Raw genomic sequence first — 26,867 nt, 5'->3', positions numbered from 1 at the left:
TAGCTCCTACAATGTTTTATTCTTGTCCTTGTATTACTTGTTTCACCTTTCTTTATGAGTCCGTTGCCAACCCTCTTTTCTTGTTCTTAGACCGTGAACTCCCTCGGGGATTGGGTCTTAATTTTCATCCAGGCAGTTTTCCCCTTAAATGCTACATACAATTCCTTTACTGTTATTTATTTATATTATTATTTATTCCTTTACTATTATTTATTTAGAGAAGCAGCGTGGCTCAGTGGAAAGAACACGGGCTTGGGAGTCAGAGGTCATGGGTTCTAATTCCGATTCTGCCACTTGTTAGCTGTGTGACTGTGGGCAAGTCACTTCACTCCTCTGTGCCTCAGTGACCTCATCTGGAAAATGGGGATTAAGACTGTGAGCCCCATGTGGGACAACCTGATTCCCCTGTATCTACCCCAGCACTTAGAACAGTGCCCTGCACATAGTAAGTGCTTAACAAATACCAACATTATTATTTATTATTTACCCACATCAGGTGCTTAATACTACTAACTGCAACTATTACTGCTGCTGGAATCATCCATTCCCCAATAAAGCTTTTTTACCTTCAGTTGTTTCTTTCCTCCCTGGCCCCAGTTGGTCGAGTTGTGGGAGGAACCGCTTCCCTGAGAGCCCGCGGTGTTCCAGACTCCTCCATCTTCTTCTTCTTCCCAGCTGGAATGGCGGGTCCCCGTGACCGGCCCATCATTCTCCCCCCAGCCATCTTGCATAGATTTGGAATCTTGAAGGGAAACAATTCAACACAAAAGTCAGAAACCGCAGTCAAAAATACCTCTGTTCCTCTCTACTGATTTCCGGTTGCACAATGCCTTCTTAATAATAACAATGATAACTCTGTTACTTGTTGAGCGCTTACTATGTGCCGGTCACCGTTCTAAGCCCCGGCTTAGATACAAGCTAATCAGGTTGGACAAAGTCCCTTGTCCCACATGGGGCTCACAGTCTTAATCCCCATTTTCCAGATGAGGTAACTGAGGCCCGGAGAAGTGAAAAGACTTGCTCAAGGTCACACAGCAGACAAATGGCAGAGCTGGGATTAGAACCCAGGTCCTTCTGACTCCCAGGCTAATGCTCTATCCACAAGGCCATGCTGCAACATTTTGGTTGCTCAGCCTCCCTGAAGGGCACAGAGTTCTTTACTGCCCTTCGACTCCCAAGCCTTGAGTATCATGAAGTCCTATTTACTTCCTCTCCTATCTTACAGAGACAGAGGAAAAAGAATTCCTTTTAAACATTCATCTAAAGAGAGTCTTTAAAATGAAGTTAGCTACTTAAAAAAAGGCTCCCTGGCAGGAAGGGTCCGGAAACCAATAGTTTCAAAGGGAAACTCTAGGCCAGTCTCTTAAACCTCAACTCTAGGGAATCTGTACAGCCTGTAAACTCTGAAGCAGCAGCAAATCCCAATTTGCTTGGATCCACCCCAGCGCTTAGTAAAGTGCCTGGCACAAAATAAGTGCTTAACCAGTAACACAATCATCATTATTACTGTTAAACTCTCTGGGCAGGGAACTTGTCTACCAACTCTGTTGTACTGTTCTCTCCCAAGCTCTCAGTAGAGTGCTCTGCACACAGTAGGTGTTCAATAAATATGATGGGTTAACAGATATTCGTTATCTGGGCCTATCAGATCAGCTTTTTTTTTTTTTTTTTACAGTCAATCATCGATCAATGGCATTTGAGTGCTTACTGTGTGCAGAGCACTAAACTAAGAACTAACAGAATTGGTACACAAGATCCCTGCCCACGAGCTTACAGTCTTCTGGAGGGGAGGACAGACATTAATACAAATAAGTCTGTGGTATTTAGAGCGCTTACTATGTGCAGAGCACTGTACTACATGCTTGGGAGAGCACCACAGAATTAGCAAACACATTCCCTGCCCATAACAAGCTTGCAGTCTAGAGGGGAAGGCAGACATTAATATGAACAGATAATTTATAAATAATTCCCTCCCCCTCCAGGTGTCAGGTCCAATATTTTAGATTTCACAGAACATTTTTCCATGAAATGCCTGAATTTTCTTGGGTTATCCGTATGCATAAATGTTTTACTGATGCAACACAATGTATTCCAGGATTCCATCTGTAGAAATGGCACCGAACATAATTAAGCTACTTTACTACTTCAGTAGCATTAACGCAGCTACAAACGGCTTAGTTCCGTAACCACATCCCTGGATCAATTCTTGGAAACTTAGACAGAAGCTTTTCTTTTCCGCTTCAACAAACTGTAGGGTAGGAGAAAGAAAATTCACATCTGTCTGCTTCACGATCCTCTCTCCACGACCTTGGACTGGAACCACAGAGCCAGAACCTGAGAGGCAAGCGTGGGACCGAGACCGGATTCGATCCCCTTGCTTTCTTCCCCAGCCCTATCCAGGGGACATGAACCCCATTCTCCTCTCCTTACTATGCCTTCTTGATTCTGCCAAGATGGGAGCTTAAAGAACGGGAAGAGGAGCACTGTTCATTCAGTTTATCCAGCCCCGGTTGCCTATTTCAAGCTTGGCCTACAACAGGCCCAGGTCTATGCAGCTCTCTCACCCCCAAGCGAAGATAAGTGGTTCTTCCTGGACTACAGTCTGGCCACTTCTCAAGAAACTGAGACTTTTGCAAATGTCGTAAAGGATCGGGGGGCGCCCGTGTCAACCATCAGCTTGGCCTCAGCCGCCCGCTGACCCTTAGAAGGAATCAGCGTCAGGTAACCAGGTAAGGAAGCATTAAGTCCACGCTTCGGAGGCCGCAAGCAACCATCTCTAGCATCCTCTTTTGGGCCTGAACTGCGCTCCCCAGGCATTAGGTGGTCCAAATTGCCCTGAGAATTCTCTGAGGGAAATTTGGTCCTGATTCAAATTTGAGCGAGTTATGATGGAGCACCAATATAAATTAATGGAATTTTTCTGTGGTGTAAAAATGTGGAGTTGTACAATGCATAATTAGTTAATGCAATTTCATCAAGTGGCTACTGCCTTTCATCAGAACTCACATACGGTAGTGGAAAAAATTTTAGAGGCGAACCATTGGAAATTGGCAGTCGAACTAAAATGATCACATTCAGTTAACAAGATCTCAGTGAGAAATGCTGTGAGGGTGAATTGGCTGCAGCTACTGAATGGGCTACAAATTACCAGAATATAAAGGAAGCAATGGATTTACTTGACTACAGACCATATTATCCTGCATAAATACCCTGATTTTGGATATTTTTTTTGCCCCACTTAAAGCAGTGATAGCAGTGGGGTCAGGGAGCAGAGGGAAAAGGATAAGAAAACACTGGGAGTAGAGCTTCATCTCACCTCTGGGGGAGGAGGCATCAGTTCATTGGGTGCCAATTCTATACTGCCCTTGGAGGGTGCAAAGGTAGAAAGACATACAATCTTAGGTGACCCTTTACCTTTCCCTTCCTCCTTTTTCTCCTCCTCCTCCTCCTCCTCGCTAAACTTAATTCTAACATAACCCTCACAATTTCTCCACCCATTCTTTAAAAAGACAAAAATCGTGGGTGAGTATGGGCAGCAATATAAGTAAATACGCTAGGTGCTCTTGGTTTTCTTTTAGACGTCACTGTCCTTCTGTAGGTAAGCGGGCTTGAGGAAGGGAAGGGCAAAAATGTTGCTGGGTAGAAACCATCTAGCCCTGATCACTTTTAATGACTGCCGAGCAGGTACAATGAAAACCCTTTATAAGTGGAATTTGAGAGACAGCGATTCATTCTTTCATTCGATCGTATTTACTGAGCCCTTACTATGTGCAGAGCACTGTACTAAGCGCTGGAATATACAAATCGGTAACAGATAGAGACAGTCGCTGCCCTTTGACGGGCTTACAGTCTAATCTATCACTCCCATATTCAAAGGGACCCACCGGTAAATGAAAGAGCTCTACCGGGGGCTCAACAAGGGCATTTAACAGCTCCTGGGTGCCCGCTTTGCCGCCAAAACCTGTTGTGGGGTAATTCCGACTGCCTGTTGCTGTTGCCAAAAACTAGTTTTTGGGAGATGGGATTTACGGCTGCCGCAGCCAAAATTACCTACAACTTTGTCACGCGGAACTGGGAGAGAAGGAGAGGGGCAGGTAGAAATGAACAGCCTAATTACAAAGTACTGGAATAATAATAATAATAATAACTGGAATCCATCTGGGGGACTCATCAAAAATACCCGTTTTCCTTGACCTTAAAAGTTCTCGCCATTTTAAAGTGAGCAAACTTCAACCTTTTCTGGAGCTCGGTCCGACTGACTGGATACGCCAGATTTAAGAGGAAAGAGACACGACGGTCCTCCCCCAAAACCGTCAGCCACCCAAAACAGACGGGGAGATCCCGGCTAAGGAGGCCTTCCGGCCTGTACTCACTAGGTTTCATGGCATTTGGAGCATTAGAGGGTGTAGTTCCCCAGCCCGTGGTTGCAGCTCCTGAATCGTCCATCTCACCCCATCCAGGACTGGTTTCATTCGGCTCACCCCATGCTGATGTACCATTATCTGGAGCAGGTGGTGTGCTTTTGCTCCAGACTACGAGGAGAGGGGGAGAGAGAGAGAGTTTTGCGGTCAGAGCCATTTGTGAAGTGTTAAGTCACCCCCCCAACCCCGCCTCGGCCCAGCCCCCCCCGCGACCCTGAGTCACCTGAAGAAATGTTGGCCTAAATACAGTTACGCTCATACCTCAGAGGCCTCATACTCTATTGTGGGAGTGTAACAGCACTACTGTATTCACTCAGCGACGGGTGATTTGATGTTTTTGGGAAGGGAAAACAAAAAGTAGCCTCACTTTCGCATGCCACGCAACGCTCCACCAAACTGAAGGAGAGCCGAGAGGCTGGTGGCATCTCAGAGGCTTGCAGAATTTAACGGTTACCAACAGACACCTTAACTGCCAGAGAGCCCCGTTTCAGCAGGTGCTGAGAGGTTGGGTCAGACTCGATGATTCAACCGCTATCTGGTTAGACACGACACACCAGGTGCTCTAAATATGGCGGGCCCTGGCCGCGTTAACGCAGACACCAAGAACACAGACGGTCCCCTCGTGAATCACCGACTTGGAATGTTTATTGAAGATGCAAACACTTGGGATCCCGACTCTGGCCAGGCGAAGGGGAACAGTTAGGGGGGGAATGAACAATAGGGAACAACGGTAGGGAGGCTCCAGGGTTTGGAGGGAAGGAGTTCTGTTCCCGGGAAGGGGAGAGATCAACGTCCAGCACCTTAGGAGAGGCTCTCTCCGTCCTCTCGTACGTGCTCCGGTTGGGATGCCTTTTGGGAATCGGGGGCGTCCTTCCGACAACACACGTCTATCTAGATAGAACGTGACGTGATGTCGGAAGAAGAGTCGGGCCCACGCAGGGCGGCGTCGGCCCGGGTGGGCTTCCTCGCGAGCCTTCCTCCGCACGGGGTTCCATCAGACATGAAGCCCCCTCATCCTAGGAAAACTGTGGGCAATTTAGACAAGCTTCGAGGCACGGCTACGGCGGTCCCGTGACCTGAGGAAGCCGGCGGTACAGATCCTCGGGTGGAAGTAGGCACCGAGCCGAAAGGTTTTTTTTTTTTTTTTAAACGATTAAAAACCTCGGTTACGGAGCCAGCCGGTGGCAGGCCCACCCGGGGGCTGGGGGCGGGGGCAGAGGGAAAATCTTCTGAGTCCTAGACCTGAGCCGTAGCGATTAAAAGCGTTCTGCCTCGGGAACAGTGAGTCCGGCCCCTAAGCCGTAGACGGTCGGGAGCCTTGCGTGGTCCAAAATTGTGAGTCTGCCGTTTCCTCCTATTGGGGCCACTGGGCTCACACTGACTTCTAAATCTTGATCGTATCCGGTGGTAACCTTGCCCGAGCTTCGAAGCCCAGTTTGAAAGTGGGACTCGGAACCCGTTACGCTACCGGCCAGAGCGAGATAACTCCTGAGTGTTTCTGAGCTCCCAAACCTCGGGGCTCTCGGTGGTGGCCCAATCCGGAAGGGATGAGAGCCACGGTCCTCTCCCCCCACCCCGGGTTTGGCTCCAAGGCGGCCTGTGGGCCAGGTCCTATCCTCGCAGCGTTCTACTGGAGATTCTGCTGCGAACGGTTTTGGTTTTTTTTCCTCTCCTACGGCTTCGCATCCACACCAAAGATTTTGAGGAAGAGAAACAGCTCCTTACCTGATGCGGTTTTGCTAGTCATGGGAGTGGGCAGAGTTTGTTCTCGCGAAGCCTGCCCCCCTTGAGAATTCTTATCCCACAAGTTCACATTCTTGTAATTATAACTGTTCGGATCTCCCCAGGCCGAAGTGCCGTCGTCGATATCCATTTTCCGACTGATCGACTGTGGGGAAGGCTCTTCCCACCCACTGGGCTCTTCGTCCTTGGGGGGCGCTGGCTGCGGCCCACTGCTCCAGTTGGGATTTGGCGGCCGCCCGTTGCCGGGAGGCGGTGGCGGCGGAGGCCCTCCCCACGAGCCCGAAGCCTCCGGTTGAGGTGGTTGCTGCTGCTGCTGCTGTTGCTGCTGTTGGTGGTGCTGCTGTTGATGCTGTTTGTTCCAGGAATTCGGCTGTCTACCGGTCTCGTTCCAGGCCGGCGCTCTCTTACAATCCTCCCATCCGCCTTTGGAGGCGGAGTTGGCGCTGCCTCCCCCGCCCCCGCCCCCCCCGCCGCCGCCACCCCCCCAAGTCCCGATCTCGTTCTGCCCTCCTTCGCCCCAACCTGATCCGGGTTTGTTTCCCGAACTTTCCCAATTACTGTTCTTGGTGGGCTCAACCTCCTCTCCCCAGCCGTTCTTTCCAGAGGTCCATCCTTGATTCGGCTGTCTTCCTCCCCACCCCTGATCCTTACTGGAATTGTCGCTCCAAGAAGAAGCAGCCTTCTCGTCCGGTCTTCCTCCTCCCCAGTTGGAGGAGTTGTTGTTCTTGAAGTCGTTCCATCCTCCTGCGTTTTTGGGGTCCTTCCACTCTGTAGGGGTTGAGAGCTCACCCCATCCAGACTTGATTTGATTGCTTTGGCTGGGTGCGTCTCCCCAGCCCCCTGAGTTCTTTGTCTGTGTGGCAGAGCTCTCCCACCCTTCAGTCCCTTTATCCGCCTTCCCCTCGGGCCGTGGCATCTCTTCAATATCCCATATCGTATCCTGCTTAATCTGAGTTTGGCCCCAGCCTGTGTTCGATAGCACCCGGGGATCCAGATCGGTTCGGCTCAACAGAGTCTGCAGAACCGCCTGGCAATCAGGGTGCGTGGGCCTGTAGGACCGGCGTCCAGAATTGTGGCTGTCGCTACTTCCCGCTTTGTGGTTGCTTCCAGTGCTTTGACCTCCAACCTCACTTCCTGTGGAGCTGGAAGATCTTCCCCAACAGGGAGCCTGGGAATTGCCTTGGTTTTCAGGGAGGGGGTGGCCCTTTTGATTGTCCCATGCTCCAGTGCTAGAATTTGGTTGGTTTGGACCACTCCATTCTCCAATCTTCAGCTCCTCAGACCCAGTCGGCTGTTTCCATTCTCCCTGAGAGACCCCGGATGCCATTTTGTTCCCTTCACCCCATTTGCTTTCATTAGAGTCCTGAGATCCAAAGTTCCAAGACCCACCACCCGTAGACCTGTTATTGTTCTCCCACGAGTCACTTTTTGACCCAGTCGATTTCGGACCGGACGCTCCTTTCCAGGAGTCCTCTCTATCCTTTCCATTGTTCCCATTGTTTCCAGAATTGCTTTGTCCAGAGACGGTGTCAGTTCCAGAAGGCCCCCTAGCTGTACCCCAAGATCCAACACTCCCCGCCTTTCTATCTCCAGTGCTTTGCGAAGGGGCATCGGTGCTCCTGGAGGAGTTCCCCAAGCCCATCCCAAAGGGCATTCCCTTATTCTCCATAAGGTTTGGTGAACTTAAGTTCAAGGAGTTAGTGTTTCCGTTTTTTGGTCCATCAGTGTTATGAATTTGAGCCTGTTCTCTGCCAGAGACAACAAAATTAACACCCGCATTTTCCATCTTTGACTGCTGTTCCCTGGACGTTTGACCTACTGTGCTAACCTGGGCATTGGCGTTATTGTTATCGGGTTCCAATGCCCCCTTCCTCGTACTGCCCTCTTGGACCAGTGCCGGCCAGGCAGATGGGTTGCTATTTGGGTTAAAGTTGCTGAAGCCAGACCCGGGCCCGATTCTATCCTGCCCGCTTAAGTTCCTCCAATTCCCTAGTCCATTGTTGTTCTCCGCAGAAGAGGTGGAAGATTGAACAGATTTAGCCTTGGGGTCGGACTTCCAGACCCCAAGATTACATTCGTTCCCAGAGCTTCCAGCCTGGCACTGGCTTCCTTTTCCTTTGTTGCTAGTGGTGCTTCCTGGCAGCGCGCTCTTCTCGGAGCCAGGGTTCGAGGCACTGTTGTTGTCGGTGGTATTTTCGGAAGAAGACTCAGTGTCTTTGCTGGCAATGCAAGGCCACTCTTCCATGTCAGACCCGTCTACAATCACCTTGTCCCAGATGTGAGTTGGGTTGGCGGTGGCGCCGCTGCTGGAGGAGGCTCCCGGGCCCCAAGTGGAATTTGCATAATTTGAAGCAGCAGCACCTCCAAGAGTTGAATCTAAAAAACAAGTCACTCGATCATTTGCCAGCCTTCCCCAGTCAGTCAGCGAAACAGTACAATCACCCTTCCGCATCTCAGCTGGCCCCGTGGCATTCGCTTAAAAACTTACGCCGAGGCAGAGAGCCGTTATTGGCTCTCATGGCCCCGGAAGGGAACCTAAGGAGCCTCTGGGCCGCGGCGCTAGCTCGATCCCTGGGGCACATTTCGGGTGCGTTACTTACTATGGGCCGCCTCCGGGGGGCTCTGAACTTGAGGCTGGGGCCCCAAGGTGCTCCTCTTCAGAGTCTCCGGACGCGGCTGGCCCAGCTACAGAGACCCACTCTCCCTGGGACTACAAAGCTGTTAGGGAAAGTTAGTCCTACGAGGGAGTGGAGAGACGCCGGAGGAGGAGGGGAGTCACCGGAAGGGTGACAAGCGTACTCTCTGCCACATTCAGGCCTTATCCTGAAAGAAGCAAGAGAGAGCCTGAAGATCTGGACCTCACTTTGGTTCCAGACCTGGCCTGTGCTCGTCTCCGGTCCGTAAATTCACTGTTCGCCTTCACCTTAGAAGCATATTGGGGCCCGGTCAGGTGGTGACTCACACATATCCTTGGTGCCGGGTAAAACAAACATGCCAATATGCCAGCCAATTCACTGGTGGGTTTCTGGTTTATGCCCTGATGCTGTAGGCTCCTAGCAAAACGGCCCCACTCTGCCCGGCTTTACGATGCCTTTTTATCTTCCTGGTTTGGGCCTTCGTCTCCCCGATGGGCTCGTTTCCCCCAGACGGTTCACCTCAGCTACCTAGAATACTGGGGCGTCTGGATCACATTTTCCTGGTGTGCAGTGGTTTGTTGGCTTTAAACTCCACCCAAATACAGATCACAGGTTCCAAAACCAATGTTCTCACACCCTATGAAGTTTAGACAACACGGTTTTATACCTAATTTATTATATAAAACTCGACTACATAAGAGTTGTGACTTTCAAATGTCCAAATGCAACCAAGGTGTCTGTGAATTTTTGTCTCTCCGTTTGCTTATCCGTAAAGGGATCACCACCTTAAAGGTAATGGAGTACCATCACCTTTGTTCAAGCACAGACCTCTTTGGGGCCATTACCCATAACTGGGGCCTTTTTCCTCCCATCTAATACTAGGACAGTTCATTCAATAGTATTTACTGAGCGCTCACTATGTGCAGAGCACTGTACCAAGTGCTTGGAATGTTCAATTCGGCAACAGATAGAGACAATCCCTGCCCACTGAATTCGGCAACAGATACACACAATCCCTGCCCACTGATGGGCTTACAGTCTAATTGGACAGTTACCAGAAACTGGGTGAGAGAGCTAACAGTGTAGCTCGCTATAGACTCTTTGAGGCTCTGAAATCACTGCCAAGAATTGATGCTAAGCAAAATTAAAAATCAAAGCAAATTAAAACTCAAACGGAAATGAAAGGTACCTAATGCAGATAAACCACTATTTGAAGGCAGGAACTGGCACCTCAAAAAAACCCTCTCAAACTGTGCTGGGTAGCCTATGGATATTCAATCAACATTTTTGATCAATTTTACACCTTTCACTCTCACACAAGTATGAAGGGAGCCCTCGCTCTCCAACAAATCCCGATCCAAAATTGATGCATCTCTACCTTTAGATACTGGCATATCACTTGATCTAGAGGGCTAAGATAGTTGGATGCTTTGCTTTATCTAAGGCTTCTAAGTAACAAGAATGCTCACGAAAGGAACAATCCAACCCCACTGAGAAGGTTCAACTCTGCTGCCAATAATCCAATTTATGAACCAAGATCAATTTCATCTACCCAGATCAACCAGGATCATCATACTCTTCCTTTCATCATTCCTTTATGAATACAAGAGCTTTTAAGCCAGGGAGTGGAGACGCTCGAGAATTCAGGGTGACCTTTTGGGGAAAAAAAACCAAACCTCAATAACCCCAGAGCAGTGCTGGTAAAATTCTCCCCAGAAACCACAGTAGCTTTTTTTTCCCTTCTCTTCCCTGTTAGGTCTGAACCGTCAACACCTATAGATTTTTGAGATCAACCATAAGGAATCTTCTTTTTGGGCTTAACCTATACATATTTAGGGTCGGCAAGGTATTCTTCTCCTCCCAATAGAGGAGCAAGAGCAGCCACTACTCAAAACAAGAAAGTCCTCTGGAGACTGCTTTATCTCCCAACTGCAACAGAAGCCTAAGGTCAGAGAGAACTAAACCCCGAAAGAGTGGTGTGTCTCGCTTCTATTGGACCTCGGGCTCATTTATCAGAAGATTTCTTGACAACAATATCTGGTTTCCACCAAATCCCCGGACGGCTATTTCGTTCCTGACCCCAAGCCCGGGGAACGCCAGGGCAAAAAGCCCACAGACGACCACCATTTCTTCCCGGCTCCTCACTGGCCGGCAGCCTGAAGCGGCCGGGAATGTCGTCGCCAGATCCTCATTCGTCTGGGCCCGCCTTACCTGATGCAGTCCCGCTCTCGCTCTGCAGCAGTGTTCCTGTCACCTGTTGTGCGTTGCCTGGATTTGCTCCAGGTGCTGTGGAGGGAGGAGGCCCCGCCCCGCCCCCAAGGAGCATACAGGATGGCGGAGGGGGCTGCCCACGTTTCAGTAACACTTTGTGGTCCTGCTGGCAACGGAATCGCGGCGGCACCTCCCGAGGCATGTAGCGGGCGGTGCTTGGCGGTTGTCCGTTCGGCACGGCCACCCTTTTGGCATTGTTGCCACCATTGACTGGTGGCGATGGAGAGCTGCCAATGGGGCTGGCGGCCGTGGGTTGGCTTAAACTTGGTTTCGTCACTTCGGGCACTGGAAGGAGAAGGGGGGGGGAAAAAAACACATTGGGAAACGAACTACATTTTCTGATGATTGTACGGACATCCGGTCTGTGATGCTCCTTGGGTGTGTCTGATGACATTTCTCCTTTCAAAACAACTCCCAAGTTGTCTTTCTAGGGCAACTACTAAGAATATCTTAGTTCTTACTTAGTTCTTACTCACTTAGGTCTAAGAAGATAGAGAAAGCAGCGTGGCTCAATGAAAAGAGCCCGGGCTTGGGAGTCAGAGGTCATGGGTTCGAATCCCGCCTCTGCCACTTGTCAGCTGTGTGACTGTGGGCAAGCCACTTCACTTCTCTGTGCCTCAGGTACCTCATCTGTAAAATGGAGATTAACTGTGAGCCTCACATGGGACAACCTGATTACCCTGTATCTACACCAGCACTTAGAACAGTGCTCTGCACATAGTAAGCGCTTAAGTACCAACATTATTATTAACATCTGATGAGCACTTCCTAATGGTAACCTATTATGTACTGACTTGAACTGATAAAGGCCTCAAACTACTTGGATATGGTTATCTCAGCTTGGTTATGGTTATCTCAGCAGTGATTACTTCTCGCCTCAGGTCCCAAGAGGAGGTGATCGAGATCTCCAGGAAATAATGAAAAGGCATCCCAAAGATGAGCTGAGAGGGGACCTTAAGCTTTAGCGGTTTTATGTCACTACAAATCCACTCCTTTAATGGTCGAGAAAACTGCATCACCAGAGCCTTGTGGCTGGTCCTTTCAGTTCAGTGTCCTGAATGGAGTGCAAGTATTATGGACTCTTTCCCATTTTGACTCTTTCACTTTAACTCTGTATGTTTTAAAACCTGATTAAGGGCCTTGAGGCCTAAAGTCCTAGGATATAATTCCCGAGAAATTGAATAAAGTGATTTCCACTATTCGATTAGCTTTTAGGTCTCCATTAAAATGAGTCTGTATTGAAGTCCAACCAGAGTCACACAAAAATCAGTTACGGAGGGTGGAAGCAGATCTTGAGCTTTAGAGGCCTAGTGGAAAGAACCCGGGCCTGGGCAACAGAAGTCATGGGTTCTAATCCCGGCTCGGCCACTTGGCTGCTGTGTGACCTCGGGCAAGACACTTCGCTTCTCTGTGGCTTCACCTGTAAAATGGGATTCAATACCTGTTCTTCCTCCTACATAGAGTTTGAGTCCCATAAGGGATCTGATTTTATTATATCTCCCCCAGCACTTGGTACGGTGCTAGGCATATAAGCGCTAAACAAATACCACAATTACTTTAGACTTCTAATGTGGTTTCTGATAAACTAAACTAGAAACATAGCTCAATATACTATCCCTTTATGTTACCTACCATTAATGAGGTAACAGACACACAAGTTTATTCCTCCATTTCCATATCAATCAATCGAACTGAGTCATCTCTACATCATCCCATCTTCAGATTAATTTTTCCTCTTGATTTGTCTATACAAATCCTCACTTTACTTCCCTGGGACTCAGTTCCCTCATCTTTAAAATGGGGATTGAGAAGGTGAGCCCCATGTAAGACAGGGACTGGGTCCAATCCGATTTGCTTGTATCTACCCCAGTGCTTAGTACAGTGTCTGGCACATAAATACCATAATTATCATTACACTCCTTGTGGGAAGGGAATGTGTCAACCAGCGCTATTGTACTGAACTCTCCCAAGGGCTTGGTACAGTGCTCTGCACATAGTAAGCATTCAAATGATTACACTAAGTGTCTCCTTCAACCCCATTAAATCAACAGTATTTACTGAGTGCTTACAAACTTGGGGGAATACAATACGGTTAGTAGACACAATCCCTGTCCTCTAGGAGTTTACAATCTAGCGGGGAGACAGACACTACAATAAATTACAGGTAGGGTGAAGTAACTCAAGCTATGTGCAGGGAATAGAGAAGTGAATTAATCAGGGAAGGCCTCTTGGAGGAGGTATGGTCTTAGAAGGGCTTTAAAGATGGGGAGGGAAGTGTCCTGCCAGATATTGAGGGGGAGAGAGTTCTGGCAGAAGGGAGGGCTAGAGCAAGAAGTTGAAGGTGAGAGATGAGAAACGAGACAGTAAATATGTTGGCTTAAGAGGAGTAAAGGGTGTGATCTGGGTTGTAGTAGAGAAGAGAGGAGATATGTGGAGGATGAGAGGTGATTGAGTGCCTTAAAGCTGACTGTCAGGAGTATCTGTTTAAAATATGCCTACGAGAGCATGTTGCCTCAAACAGGTGCTCAATCTCTGCTGTTAATAATGACATTCTATACATTAAGATGAGGATGAATAGATGGCGTGCTCAAGAAATACATGGAAATGATTCCCCCACCCCAGATGATTTTCAAAATCCTTATAACGATCCATATCCTAGTCCAACAATTGCTTCTTTTTAAATGCAAATTCAGGTCTTAAAATACCTGAGATTCTGCATTTAACTCAATTATTCAAGGAATGAGTACTTCCTCAAGCTGTCCTCCTATCCTAACATGGCCCACAGAAATCTATCTTTGGGGCCAAGGATCCAGAGCTGAGCCAAAAGTTTGTTGCTCAAATCTGAAACTTCTTTCCATCGTGTCCCTTTGGACTTCAACTCCACTACTTCAACAATAATTGCTCTTCTCCTGGGAGAAGTCTGACAGACGGAGTTGAAGAACATGCAATTAAGTTGGGGGGGGGGGGTGTTAATTCCCATCTTCCTAGGGTTCCTGTCACTTCCTGGGCATTAGGAAGTCTGGCCTTCAAGTTCCCTCCAATCCCATTAGTCATGTGGCTAAAGGGAGAGGGGTTGGAAGAGGGGGGAACCACACCTCTAGGTAGCAGTGATAAGGGCAGTGGAAAAAGCAATTATCCAAAACTTGGCTACCGAAAATGACCTATCTGAACGAAGACTTATTCAGATAATGAAGGTGGAGGCAGGGAGGAGAATTAAGGTAACTGGGTATGCGCCTGCATGAGGTAGCCAAATCCAATTTTGTTCAGCTGTTTAATACTTTTGATTACCTGAGCCGGCTTGGATCCAGATACTTGGGGCAACTTCAATTACTCTTGTGATAGATCATTTCAAGGGGGACGTTTTTGGCCATTCTAATAATCTGGTAGAGAGACCCTTTCCTCTGCCCCCAAACCTCCCACAGGTCAGAACTATCTATTTCTCTGAAAAGGCTTTACTGTCTCTGTCCCTGGCTTGGGGCTGTTCCTGAGATCATCCCACACCACTTCATGATCTGGCAATGGTGCCTTACCTTAGAGAACTAACATTTCTTCCATCAACCCCAGTCTGGTCTCTTACCCATCCTATTCCACAGCTTCCTGTTACTCTCCAGAACTCACCTAGGATCTCGAGGAGCGGAAGAGAGAGGGAGAGTGAATCTCAAGGAGTCAGAGGATGCTCCCAAATCTCTGGAAAAATCCGGTTAAAGAGTACAGGAAAAAGACTGGACCCTTAATTTCGAGAACCTCGATTCCATCCTTCACCCAAAAAGGGTGTAGTTACAAGGATGGTCAGCAGGTATTTTTTTTCGAATGCTTATCATCAATGATATTTAATCGGTGGTATTTATTGAGCACTTTCTGTGTGCAGAGCACTACACTAAACTCTTGGGAGAGTAGAATAGAAGAGTTATTAAGTGAAACAGTTATTTGGTAGAGAGGGAGAGGAAGAGTGAAAACACAAAGAGCAAGTATGTGGGTGTGGAAAGAGGGATATAAAAGTGGGGATGGGGAAATGAAAATAAATTAGGAAAATGGGACTCCAAATAATTCCAGTGATCAATTTCCTGAGGTACATTCTGTGGTAAATTGAAACTCCACTTAGTTTGAGCAGTAAACTATCTTCTGTACTTGTCCTAATTGTTTACTGCCCAATAACAAAATCTAAATATATTTTCACAAGTCCCCTGTTAATTATACTTTACTCTTTGCTCAAAGCACCCTTTTTAAAAAAACAACACCACATTTTCCTACAAGACTTTAACGAAGATAAAACACTCAAGTCTCAAAACTTAAGCACCCCACCCTACATAAGCAGGATCCAAATGTTTTAAGTGTGAGGAACTGTTTTATCCTCAAAATTGCTCTTCATTCCAAAATGTTTGAGAACTGCCTGGGGACATTATTACAAGTACTCTTAACTTCCTTTTACTGCTCTTGACTGTTCTTATTCAGTTCAACTTGAGAACTGGGCCCTCCTTCTTCCCTCCTTTCTCAAATGGAATGGGAATCGAGCCTGGACTACAGGCTGGCTAAAGACGAAATGAAGATTTTTCTGATTTTTGATATAAAAAGAATAATCTTACCTTTGGTTTTTTGTTCCGTGACCTACAAAGTAAACAAACAGACAGATCCTTAAACTTATTCTTCAATTCATCTTTAAGTGACAAGACCCATTTCTTAGTTCCAAGAAAAGGCTTGAAGATGTGGCAAGTGATTCAAGTCACTGAAAACTTAAAATGATACTTTTTGCAGGATGTGGTTGCTCTTACATCCCTTAACTACCGTAGAGTGCAAAGGCTTTTGGCTAACTTCCATTAATACTGAATAAAGAGTTTTCCAACATGAACTGTTTTAAATTAAAATTCCCAGGTCACTTGTCTACCATCTCAAATGCCTAAGAATAAAATACTAGTAACTTAGTTTATTCACTGCAGTGTTTTTTTTAATCATTTAAAGCAGCTTCTCATCTCCAGCAAAGCTCTTCAATATCATCAACATTAATTGAGCACCTACTTTGTGCTGATCACTCAACCAATCACTTGGGAGAGTACAATAGAGTTAGAAGAGTGCCACTGAAGCCAATAATTTAGTCAACTGTAAAGCAGCATTAATGCAAAAAAAACACCAGATGGGTTCTGTTAAAACTAGAAGATCCTGCCAGCCCTTTCGTCCACAGAAAGTTTGACGCTTACCATCATTACAAGAAGCATTAATGAACGATACATCCAAATCATCAGCCATCGAATCAACTCAAATCTTTTGAATACAATGCATTTCTCTCCCCAGTCCTTAATGAGCTGAATAATAGTCTTGAAAATGAGCTAGGATGCTCCCAGACCCATTTTTGGGTTTTCATTAGATTAGTCATACAGAGACCCAGCTGCAATAATCAAATATGCCACTAATATATTCTGCAGAATTATTTGTATTGTTGCAGGCCTTAAACCTCTGTCATGAGCATGCCTAGACAGCATGAGAAATCCCCTAAGGTCACCGTGTTCTCTGCTTTGCAATGAGAAGCAGCATAGCCCAGTGGAAAGAACATGGGCCGTGGAGTCAGAGGTCGTGGGTTTTAATCCCGGTTCCGCCACCTGTCTGCTGTGTGATTTTGGCCAAGTCACTTAAAATTCACTGTGCCTCAGTTCCCTCATCTGCAAAATGGGGATTCAGTACTGGTCTCCCTCCTAATTAGACTGTAAGGTCCGCATGGGACCTGATTATCTTGTATCTACCCCAGTGCTTAATACACTACTTGACAGTAAAGGCTTAACAAATACCACAATTATTATTATTACCATTTCTGCTTAAAGTTGCTGAATGTCTGGCTGTCTTTTGGTAACAGCTTAGAAGACCGGAAGCATTACAAGTCAAAAATAACCGTTTTTCTGTATGGTTTAAGGCTACAAAAACAACAGAAAAACTATTACTATATGTCCAGTACTCAGAGGGGAATTAAGAAGATCTAGTTTGGGAATTATTTTCTTTTAAAGCCCCTCTTTATCCTGAGGTCTGGTGCTGCAGGAGAGGACAAAACGCCTGGGTCCCATTCCTCAACCCTGAGGTGACACCTAGGGGGTGAGTTGCGGGGGGAAGGGAAGGGGGTTCGGTGTGAGGCCTTGCCTCAGAGTTCAAAATTGGTATGCCACTGACACAGGTGGCCTCATTTTCCACAAGGGGGTGAGCTTAAAAAAAAAAGAAAAGAAATGGTAGAATGGCATACTATAAGACATAACCACTTGTCAGCTGTGTGACTGTGGGCAAGTCACTTCACTTCTCTGTGCCTCAGTTCCCTCATCTGTAAAATGGGAATGAAGACTGTGAGCCCCACGTGGGATAACCTGATTACCCTGTATCTACCCCAGCGCTTAGAACAGTGCTCTGCACATAGTAAGCGCTTAACAAATACCAACATTATTATTATTATAATCCACTCCCAGTCCTATCTATATTCAAAAGTGGATCAAATTCACCACCGTGGTGCCCTTTGCTTCTGGGTGGATATGGCTGCCTTTGTCTTCTCTGAATTTTTGTCTTTCCTCAAGATCGCTATGTCTCACCCCGCTGTGTTGCTAATCATAGATTGAGGCAAATCTTATGCCAATCTTGATTTTTTCCCTTGTCATGGATGAGCAAAATCTATTTGCTGAGCCCAGGCCATAGATTAGTGGTTAAACGGCTGCTCTTGGCTGTCCTGCCGATCTGGCTCATTCAAGAAGCAGACCCTTTTGAGGCTTGTTAACAGTGAGGACTTGTGTTCTGTGTGCTTTTGTCCTTCCCAGCCTGCTTCTGGTCACCTCTCCTTTCCCTGCCCCACAGTAGCTACTGAACCACTGCTCTCGTCCACTCTTGCACAGGTCCGGCCCTGAAAGAGCTGAGCCTCAAACATTCAATGGTATTTACTGAGCACTTACTGTGTGCAGAGCACTGAACTATGCACCTGGGAGAGTACGATACAACAGAATGGACAAGTTTCCTGGACACAACAAGCTTACAGTGTAGAGGGGGAGACCCAGAAAGCAAAGCATCACTGGGGGTGGGCTGACTTGGGTCTGAACCCGGCAGTCGGCGATCCCCCCACGCCCGGCGATGTGGAGTGCGCAGCGGGGATGTGGCTGGTGCTATGAAAACCATCGTCACTACCATACGGAGAAGCTGCGTGGCCTACTGGATAGAGCATGGGTTGGGGAGTCAGAAGGCGCTGGGTTCTAATCCTGGCTCCGCCACTTGTCTGCCGTGTGAACTTGAGCAAGTCACTTCACTTCCCTGTGCCTCAGTTCCCTCATCTATTAAAGTGGGGATTAAGATTATGAGCCTTCTGTGGGACAGGGACTCTGTCCAACCCGATTATCTTCTATCTACCCCCGAGCTCAAAACAGTGCCTGGCATGTAGGAAGTGCTTAATTACCAGGATTATAACTGTACTCTTCCAAGCGCTCAGTACAGTGCTCTGCACATAATAAACGCTCGATAAATATCACTGAATGAATGACTACATGCTTTTCTTTCTTCAACTGTTAAATATTTGTTCAAAAATTAAGTGATTTCCCAAAAGACTTCTGGTCTTTCCGACCTCAACATTACAACTGAGTTTTATTTTAGTAGAGAAAGTTTCTAACCACAGAAACAGATCTAACCATTCACCCTTCGCCTGAGCAAATTTTTTTTCTGGTGCTTTCGGGAATTGTACAACCACTACCTCGTGAATTGGTGATTCAGTAACGGTAATAACAATAGTGCTGTTCGTTAAGTGCTTGCTAGATGCCAAACGGTAAGGCAGAATCAAGATAATCAGGTCCCACAGAGTAAGCAGGCGGGAGAATAGGTACTGAATCCTCATTTTGCAAATGAGTGCACTGAGGCACAGAAGTGACAACTAAATGCTGGCGAGCAGGTTAAGGCTTTAAAGAAAAGGAGGGAGGGGAGAAGAAAAGTCTGAACATAAAGTAAGACTCCCAGACAAGCAATGATGGATAAAAGGACACCCCAAAATCCTGCTTCTCTGAGGTTTTAACAGCAAGCCAAATACAAAGACTTGCACCTTCAACTGATTATTTCAGATTTTACTTCCCATTCAATACATTACCTCCCCAACTATTCACTTTCAATCAATCAATGGTATTTACTGAGCACTTTCTGAGTGCTCGGGAGAGTCAATATAACAGAGATGGAAGACATTTTCACTATAATCAAAGCTAGGGGTGTCAAACTCATAAAGAGTCTGTTTAGAGAAGCAGCATGGCCTATTGGATAGAGCATTGGGCCTAGGAGTTAGGAAGACCTGGATTCCAATCCCCGCTCCACCACTTGTCTGCTGTGTGTCTTGGGGCAAGTCACTTCACTTTTCTGTGCCTCAATTCCCTCATCTGTGAAGTGGGGATTAAGACTGTGATCCCCATGTGGGACACGGACTGTGTCCAACTTAATTAGCTTTTATCTACCCCTGTGCTTAGTACAGTGCCGAGCATATAACATGTACTTAGCAGGTGCCATTTTAAAAAAAAGTTACTTGCCCTTTTTCTCCAGGATTCTACTGTGGCAGTAAAGCTAATTGTTTTCTGACAGGTACGCTGCAAGGTGACCAAAAAAAACCCAAAACCCCAAACCAAAAACAAAAAGCAAAACAAAATCACCCCATAGTTCCCAGAAACTGTCTTCAACAAGTAGTATTTTTGGGCCTCAACAAATTTGATGTATCAAAGTCAGCTGATTCAATAATTCATCCTTGATAATGCTATTTCAGGGTGATTTCAGGATATTTTGCCCTCTTTTCTGTACTGGCATTTTTCACCCCATCTCCTCGCTGGAGAGGTTTATTAATCATAATACTGGTATTTATTAAGCACTTAACTATGTGCCAAGCACTGTACTAAGCGCTGAGGTAGATACAAGCAGACCGGGTTGGACAGAGTCCCTTTCCCATGTGGGGCTCACAGTCTTAATCCCCATTTTACAGATGAGGTAACTGAGGCCCAGAGCAGTGAAGCGACTTGCCCAAGGTCACACAGCAGACAAGTGGCAGAGCCAGGATTAGAACGCATGACCTTCCGACTCCCAGGCCGGTGCTCTATCTGCCATGCTGTAATTTGCTAATACATGTTTCTTTAGGAGGTGAAGTCAATGAAAAACCAATTTAACAGGCATGGGTCACTAACTTCTTTCCAGGAATGGTAGAGAATGTGTGGCTCTCTGAATCATAAATTGGAAACATGCTGGGCTCTCTGTTTAAATGAAATTTCTACTTAAGAAGGACTCTCTAGAAACCACAGCATGTAGACAGAATATTTTCCCTCAATACACATAAGAAAAAAGTGTCCAGGGTTCCCAGATCAGCAATTGGTAAGACAATAATCATCTTTATATGACAGTCCGTCTCCACGTAGCATAGACTTGAAAAGAAAAGGAGCCTATTTCTAGTGAAATGGAAATTTAATGGATGGCAATATTACTGTTGTATTGGCCTCTCCCAAGTGCTTAAAACAGTGCTCTGCACACAGTAAGCACTCAATAAATACCACTGATTGACTGTAAAGCAAAACCCACACAAAGCAGGACATCAGATGCTTATTTTGGCATCAAATCAATAGTATTTGTTGAGCGCTTACTATCTGCAGAACACTGGACGAAGCACTTGAGAGAGGACGATATAACAATATAACAGACACACATTCCCTGTCCACAATAAGCAAACCCTTTCCCCATCACTCCTCCACCCCAATTAGGGCAGTGGGGTTTGTTTGCTTTTTGGGGTGTGCAAGTTGGTTTTCCAGGCTGCTCTCCTGTCCTGTGGCTGTCTGCCCAAGTTCAGGAAGTGCCAAGCTTGGTTTACTTGTGGAAGACACAGAAATTCGCTTGTCTTGGTGATGGAAAAAGGAGGAGGAAGAGATTTTTCTGAAAACTGGGGGAATTATCTAGCAACCAAAGTCATGAGGCGTCACCATATGGAACAGGAACTGGGCCTGACCTAATTATCTTGTATCTAACCCAGCACTTTGCAGGTAGTAAATGCTTAATAAATACCATTACTAGCTAGTGAGGATTATTACCCTTGTTATAATAATAATATTTAAGCGCTTACTATACGCCAAGCACTGTTAGAGGTGCATTATATCTGCCCCCTTCTCCACACATTCAGGGTATTTCTCTGCTCTGGCTCTTCAGGGAAATGCTGGGTCCCAAAGGAGGCCAAGAATCCAATACGGGGTGGAGTTCCCAGCCCTGTGAAGCTTGAGGGGTTTGTTTTCTGAGTGTTTTTTTTTGTTTTTGAAGAAGCTATTCTTATCCAATGTCCACTCTATAAAAATGAAGCTGTGCCAATGAAATTTTACATAGCTGAATAGCACTCAAAAAATGTGCATTACAGAGGGGAAAAAAAACCCAACACAACTACCTTTTGGTTTAAAAGAGTACTTAAAATGAGGGTTACTAGTAAAACTGTGATTCTCCAGAACGGTTTCTCCCCGACAGATAATCAATAAAGGAATTCCTAATTAGTTCTCCTGGATGATTAGAAGGTTTGTCAGGCAGGAGTGATCCAGGAAATTTACCTGGTCCTTGGGCAAGGATAATACCTCAGCTTGGTTTCTTCCAACAATAATCAATCAATGGCATTTACTGGGTGCTTACTCTGTGCAGAGCAGTGTATTAAATGCTTGAGAGAATGAAATACAACAGAGTTAGCAGTCACATTCCCTGCCCACAATGAGTTTACAGTGTAGATGGAGAGAAGGTAACTGGAAAGAAGTGGATTAGCTCAGCTCCAAAGACAAACCAGCCTAGACCAAAAAGCTTTGGTTTGAGGAGGACATTCATTACAGCCAATGAGAAGTGACATTATTAATCATCTGGTTTTACTTTTCACTTTGGGAGAGTTTAGCCAATAGTGGGGCTGCCTCTCTCATTACCTGGCCAGCTCAGAGGCAAGAAAGATTCAGCAGAGAGCAGCAGGATTCGTGAGCTTTATCTTCTTTACCTTTTACCTGGACCCATAACATTTTATTGTGACTTTCCTCAGCTTAACCTCCCTTGAGGAAACTCTGCAGGAACTTGACATCTTCATAGCTTTCAAGTACCGTGGTTCCATCAATCAATGGCATTCAATGCACAGATTCCTTAAAGACTTGACACGCTCCTACTCTCAACTTGAAAATTGGATATTAAAAGACGTTACAAATAAAGAAATGAAAAAAACAGGGTTTTTTTACACCTATTTCAACTCATCACTCTTCATTCAAGCCACTATACTAATTTCTCCTTTCCTTACAGATGGGAACTTGGAGCACGACGACTACTAAAAGTTCAATGCATGTTTTATAGCCTCACAAATACAGGGGTTTTCCTCTCCACCTCCTTCTGAATTTCCAAAACTTGAAGCAGACTGATAATCAATGGTATTTATTGAGCATTTACTACGTGCAGAGCATTGTACTAAGTGTTCGGGAGAGTACGATACACAAGAATTAGCCGACACGTTCCCAGCCCACAACGAGCTTATTGTCTAGAAGGGCCAGGATGCAGCACAAATACTTCACCTACAACATTCTACGATGGTGTCGAAAATAGGTACAAGCATTTCAGACCCACCTTCTGAGCAGCTTCTTTCTTCTTTTTATCCTCTTTCTTCCTTTTCTTGTCTTCCATTAACTGTTCTTCCCTTTCTTGCTCCTTCTCTCTGTCAAAATAGAATGATCACAATACTAATCGGTCATACAGCACATTGCTCAGACACAAATATATTTTTCCACATGCCAAAGGGAACAAAACTGAATACTCATTTGTAGTCCAACAGGCAGCTGTGCAATTTCACCAAGACGCACTACATACAATGCATATGATAACTGTTTTGACTTAAAGAATAATTAGCTCAATGTCCTCGATGTCTAAAGCTACTCCCTGGTAATAAATTAGGCAGTTGGAAAGGAGTAGAAATGCTTTCTGAACACTGGGGAACCCTCGAATGCATTGTAGCACACAAGACACACAAACTTGACGTTTGCACTCAAAGATAACCTTGTGATTTGAACGACTTAGCACTTGCCCCACCGGAGTGTTCTTAGGCATAAGACTTACATAAAAATAATTTCAGTATCCCAGTGAGGGAGAAAACATCACTTCTGCTAAATTCAGGTATGATGAGCACATCATTTTGCTTCCCAAGTCCATTAGAGGGAACTTTTTTCTGTTTTATGCCCCCAATACCTTTTTTTTTTTTAAAAAAAAAATGGTATTTGTTAAGCACTTACTATGCACAGGAACTGTACTAAGCCCTGGGGTAGAGAGAAGCTCTTAAGGTTGGACAGTGTACCCGTGCCCCATGGGGCTCACACTCTTAATCCCCATTTACAGATGAAGGAACTGAGCCCCAGAGAAGGGAAGTGACTTGCCCAAGGTCACATGGCAGCCAAGTGGCAGAACCGGGATTAGAGTCCAGGTCCTTCACATGGCCCCCAAGAGGCCTTTCCTGACTAAACCCTCATTTCCCATTCCCTCTCCTCTCTCTGTCACCCTTTCAGCTTGGATCTGGACCCTTTCTTCTCCCACCTGCGGCCCCACAACACATCCAAAATTTATGTATATTAATATCTGTCTCCCCTTCTAGACCGTAAGCTCCCTGTGGGCAGGGAACAGGACTAACTCCTTTATAACGTATTCTCTCAACCGCTCAGTACAGTGCTCTGTACAGAGTAAGCACTAGAATATGGCCGACGGATTCCTGCCTACCATCTGTTCTATCCACACTGACTAGCACTATGGGAAATGCGGTTCCTCAATTCCTAACAGCGTTCTATCCAAAAACTGTGAAAACACCCGTTCTGGGAAAACTGGCTGATCCTCTAAGGGCAGCCAAACTTTCTCGGTGACTGCCAAGAGCCCATGCCTATTCCTGGTGTCAAATACCTGGGTGAGACCGATGAATAGAGTTGGGGAGGGGTCTTGGTTTGATTGCTTGTCTGCTATATGACCTGGGGCAAGTCACTTCACTTCTCTGTGCCTCAGTTACCTCATTTGTAAAACGGGGACTGAGATTCTGTCCAAACTGATTTGTTTATATCCATCCCAGCGCTTGGTACAGTGCCTGGCATATAGTAAGCACTTATCAAATGTCATAATTATTATTCTAAGTAAGCAAATCAAACTACCTAATCCAGACAGCTGCCTATTCTTTTTTAAACCAATCCTCCCTTTCATTTATTTATTTTTGGGGTAAACAAAGCACCTGTAGCCTGCTACTGCTCTTCTGGCGAAGAAATTTTCTTCCTTGTTGCCTACTGCATTTCTCTGCTGCTTCACTTGAATCCCATCTCCTCTTATCTAGTTCTTGGCATGGAGTAAACAATGGGCAAACACCACCTCCTCATAAAAACCACCTTCTTATAATTGAATAATAATAATGATGATGGTATTTTTTAAGCACTTATTATACGTCAAGCACTGTTCTAAGCACTGGGGTAGATACAAGGAAATCAGGTTGTCTCACGTAGGGCTCACAGTCTTAATCCCCATTTTACAGATGAGGTAACGGAAGCACAGAGCAGTTAAGTGACCTGCCCAAAGTCACATAGCTGATAAGTGGCCAAGCCGGGATTAGAACCCACGACCTCTGACTCCCATGCCCACGCTCTTTCCACTAAGTGCCAAGACAGCTGTTAGTCACTTTTCTCCCAGTTCCCTTCATCTCTCCCCACGGAACCTGTTTCCCCAACCTTTAACCATTTTCGGTAGCTCCTCTGGGCCGGCTCCAATGTCCTCATGACCTTTAAAAATGCAGCGCCCAAAACTCTACACAATGCACTACACTAAGGGTCAGAACAATTCAACGCCCAGAAAGACTGTTTACCAGTGCCTGCATGCCATTCTTCTGTTCATCATCTCAAAAATCACATGGCTTTTTTTCAAGGTCCCAACCTGAACTCGTGACGATTAAACTGGTCTTCTGGACCATTTTTCTAATTTGCCTTTTGTCTTTCGAAGTGTTAACTGCTACTGGTGGTCCAGAGAGGCCCCTGGACGCATGGCATCTGAGCTGCTGAATAATCAATCGTATTTATTGGGCGCTTACTGTGTGCAGAGCACTTGGAAGAGTCCAGTATAACAGAGTTGGTAGACACATCCCCTGACCATAACGAACCTACAGTCTAGAGGGGAGGGAAGAAAAAAAAAGATCGCACCAAGATGCCCTCATCACTCCTGGGAGGTTATTTGGGTCATCTCTGGAACTGCTCAAGGAGGAGGTGTGTTCACGCATCTTAGGGTCAAAAAAAAATCCCTCAAGGAAAGTATTGCTGCATACAAGCAACAAAAGCTAGAGGAATCAGAACTGTTGACATCATAGGATGAATTTCCTCGAAAAGAGGTTCCCCGTACCAACAGAGAGGAGGAACTTGCTCTTTCTGAAGTTGATGGACTGGACACTAAGGAGAAGAGAAGGAGTCTGGGAAGCATTTTGGAGTTGGGATTTCTATTTTGGGTGCTTGGTTTTTTTAAAACTGGCATTTGGTAAATGCTTACTATGTGCCCAGCACTGGACTAAGCGCTGGGGTAGATTCAAGCTAATCAGGTTGGTCACTGTCCATATCCCACAATGGGCTCACACTCGTGGCTCAGTGGAAAGAGCCCGGCCTTGGGAGTCAGATGTCATGAGTACGAATCCTGCCTCTGCCAGTTGTCAGCTGTGAGACTGCGGGCAAGTCACAACTTCTCTGTGCCTCAGTTCCCTCATCTGTAAAATGGGGATTAACTGTGAGCCTCACGTGGGACAACCTGATTACCCTGTATCTACCCCAGCGCTTAGAACAGTGCTCTGCACATAGTAAGCGCTTAACAAATACCAACATTATTATTATTAATCTCCACTTAATAGACAAATCTGGAGAAGGAGGGAGTTCCAAGTCTGAGGCAGGATCTGGGCATTTGGAAATTTAATGTTCAAAGTTCTGTCTACTAGGTAGCCATCAACCCTAGCTTCGATGGGAAGCCCACATGCCTCGCTATACAGATATATACCAAAATGTAGAACTGTCCTTCAGTTCAAAGAGAACTCTGCTGGCAGTGAGACTGAATGCCAAAGTATGAGCATCTGAGAAAACCAGGATCTTTCACCTTTTCTGGCCCTGGGCCATTGGGAATTAGCTCAAAAATGAATTGTGGAAGTGATTAAATACTTATTCGCATCTGCCTAAGAGGATTCTGATCCACAAAAACTGTCACAAGTTCCTGTCACATATCGTACTCTCCCAAGCGCTTATTACAGAGCTTGGCACACAGACACACTCAATAAATACGACTGAATAAATGAATTCATTCCTAGCTGGGCTCTTCTCAGTTTACAGGCCCTCGTAATCCTAGCCTAGGAGGGGATGGCTTATGTCCTTAGCTAATGCTGTTAGTTAGTTCACTTGAGAATCATTCAGAACGGAACACCAACCCAGCCGCCCCTTACCTCCTTCAAAAAAACCTGCACCTTACTGAAATTTAAAAAACTAGGGTTTTGGATTTTGTTTTTTTTTTTGTTGTTGGAAGGTAAGGGGATGGGGAGTAAGATTTGGGGTTTTTTTTTGTATTTCGGGGGGGGCACGTGGGGGTGCACAGCATGTTTTAAATTGTACACCAGTGGTTTTCAATATTTTGCTCTTCTTGAAATTACAACGGATTCAAGTTTAAGGTGGTTACTGGGCTTATTCATTAAGTTTTCAATGACAGCATTTGATTATTTTGTCATCCTAATGAACTGGGTCACATTCCTAAACCACTAAACTAGATCAAAGCCAGCGCTTTCCATCAAAATCCACAGCGAACAGCG

General features: G+C 46.0%; 1 protein-coding gene across 6 annotated transcripts in view; it reads right to left on the bottom strand.

Moving 5' to 3' along the window:
- TNRC6B (trinucleotide repeat containing adaptor 6B) overlaps positions 1-26,867 on the bottom strand; it is a 167,657-nt gene that overhangs the window by 32,545 nt on the left and 108,245 nt on the right. For 5 of the 6 annotated variants that reach the window (XM_039914022.1, XM_039914020.1, XM_029078919.2 and 2 more), the window contains 6 exons: positions 22,652-22,739; positions 15,655-15,676; positions 11,012-11,356; positions 6,147-8,540; positions 4,374-4,532; positions 567-742 (listed from right to left, as the gene is read on the bottom strand). In XM_039914022.1, the coding sequence (XP_039769956.1) occupies positions 567-742; positions 4,374-4,532; positions 6,147-8,540; positions 11,012-11,356; positions 15,655-15,676; positions 22,652-22,739 (3,184 nt within the window). The remainder of the gene's footprint in view (positions 1-566; positions 743-4,373; positions 4,533-6,146; positions 8,541-11,011; positions 11,357-15,654; positions 15,677-22,651; positions 22,740-26,867) is intronic. The other variant, XM_029078920.2, reaches the window with a different exon arrangement.

The sequence above is a fragment of the Ornithorhynchus anatinus genome, chromosome 14, assembly GCF_004115215.2.
Source record: "Ornithorhynchus anatinus isolate Pmale09 chromosome 14, mOrnAna1.pri.v4, whole genome shotgun sequence".
Classification (NCBI taxonomy): domain Eukaryota; kingdom Metazoa; phylum Chordata; class Mammalia; order Monotremata; family Ornithorhynchidae; genus Ornithorhynchus; species Ornithorhynchus anatinus.
Note: the sequence above shows the minus strand (reverse complement) of the source record. Positions and strands in the feature narration are given on the sequence as shown.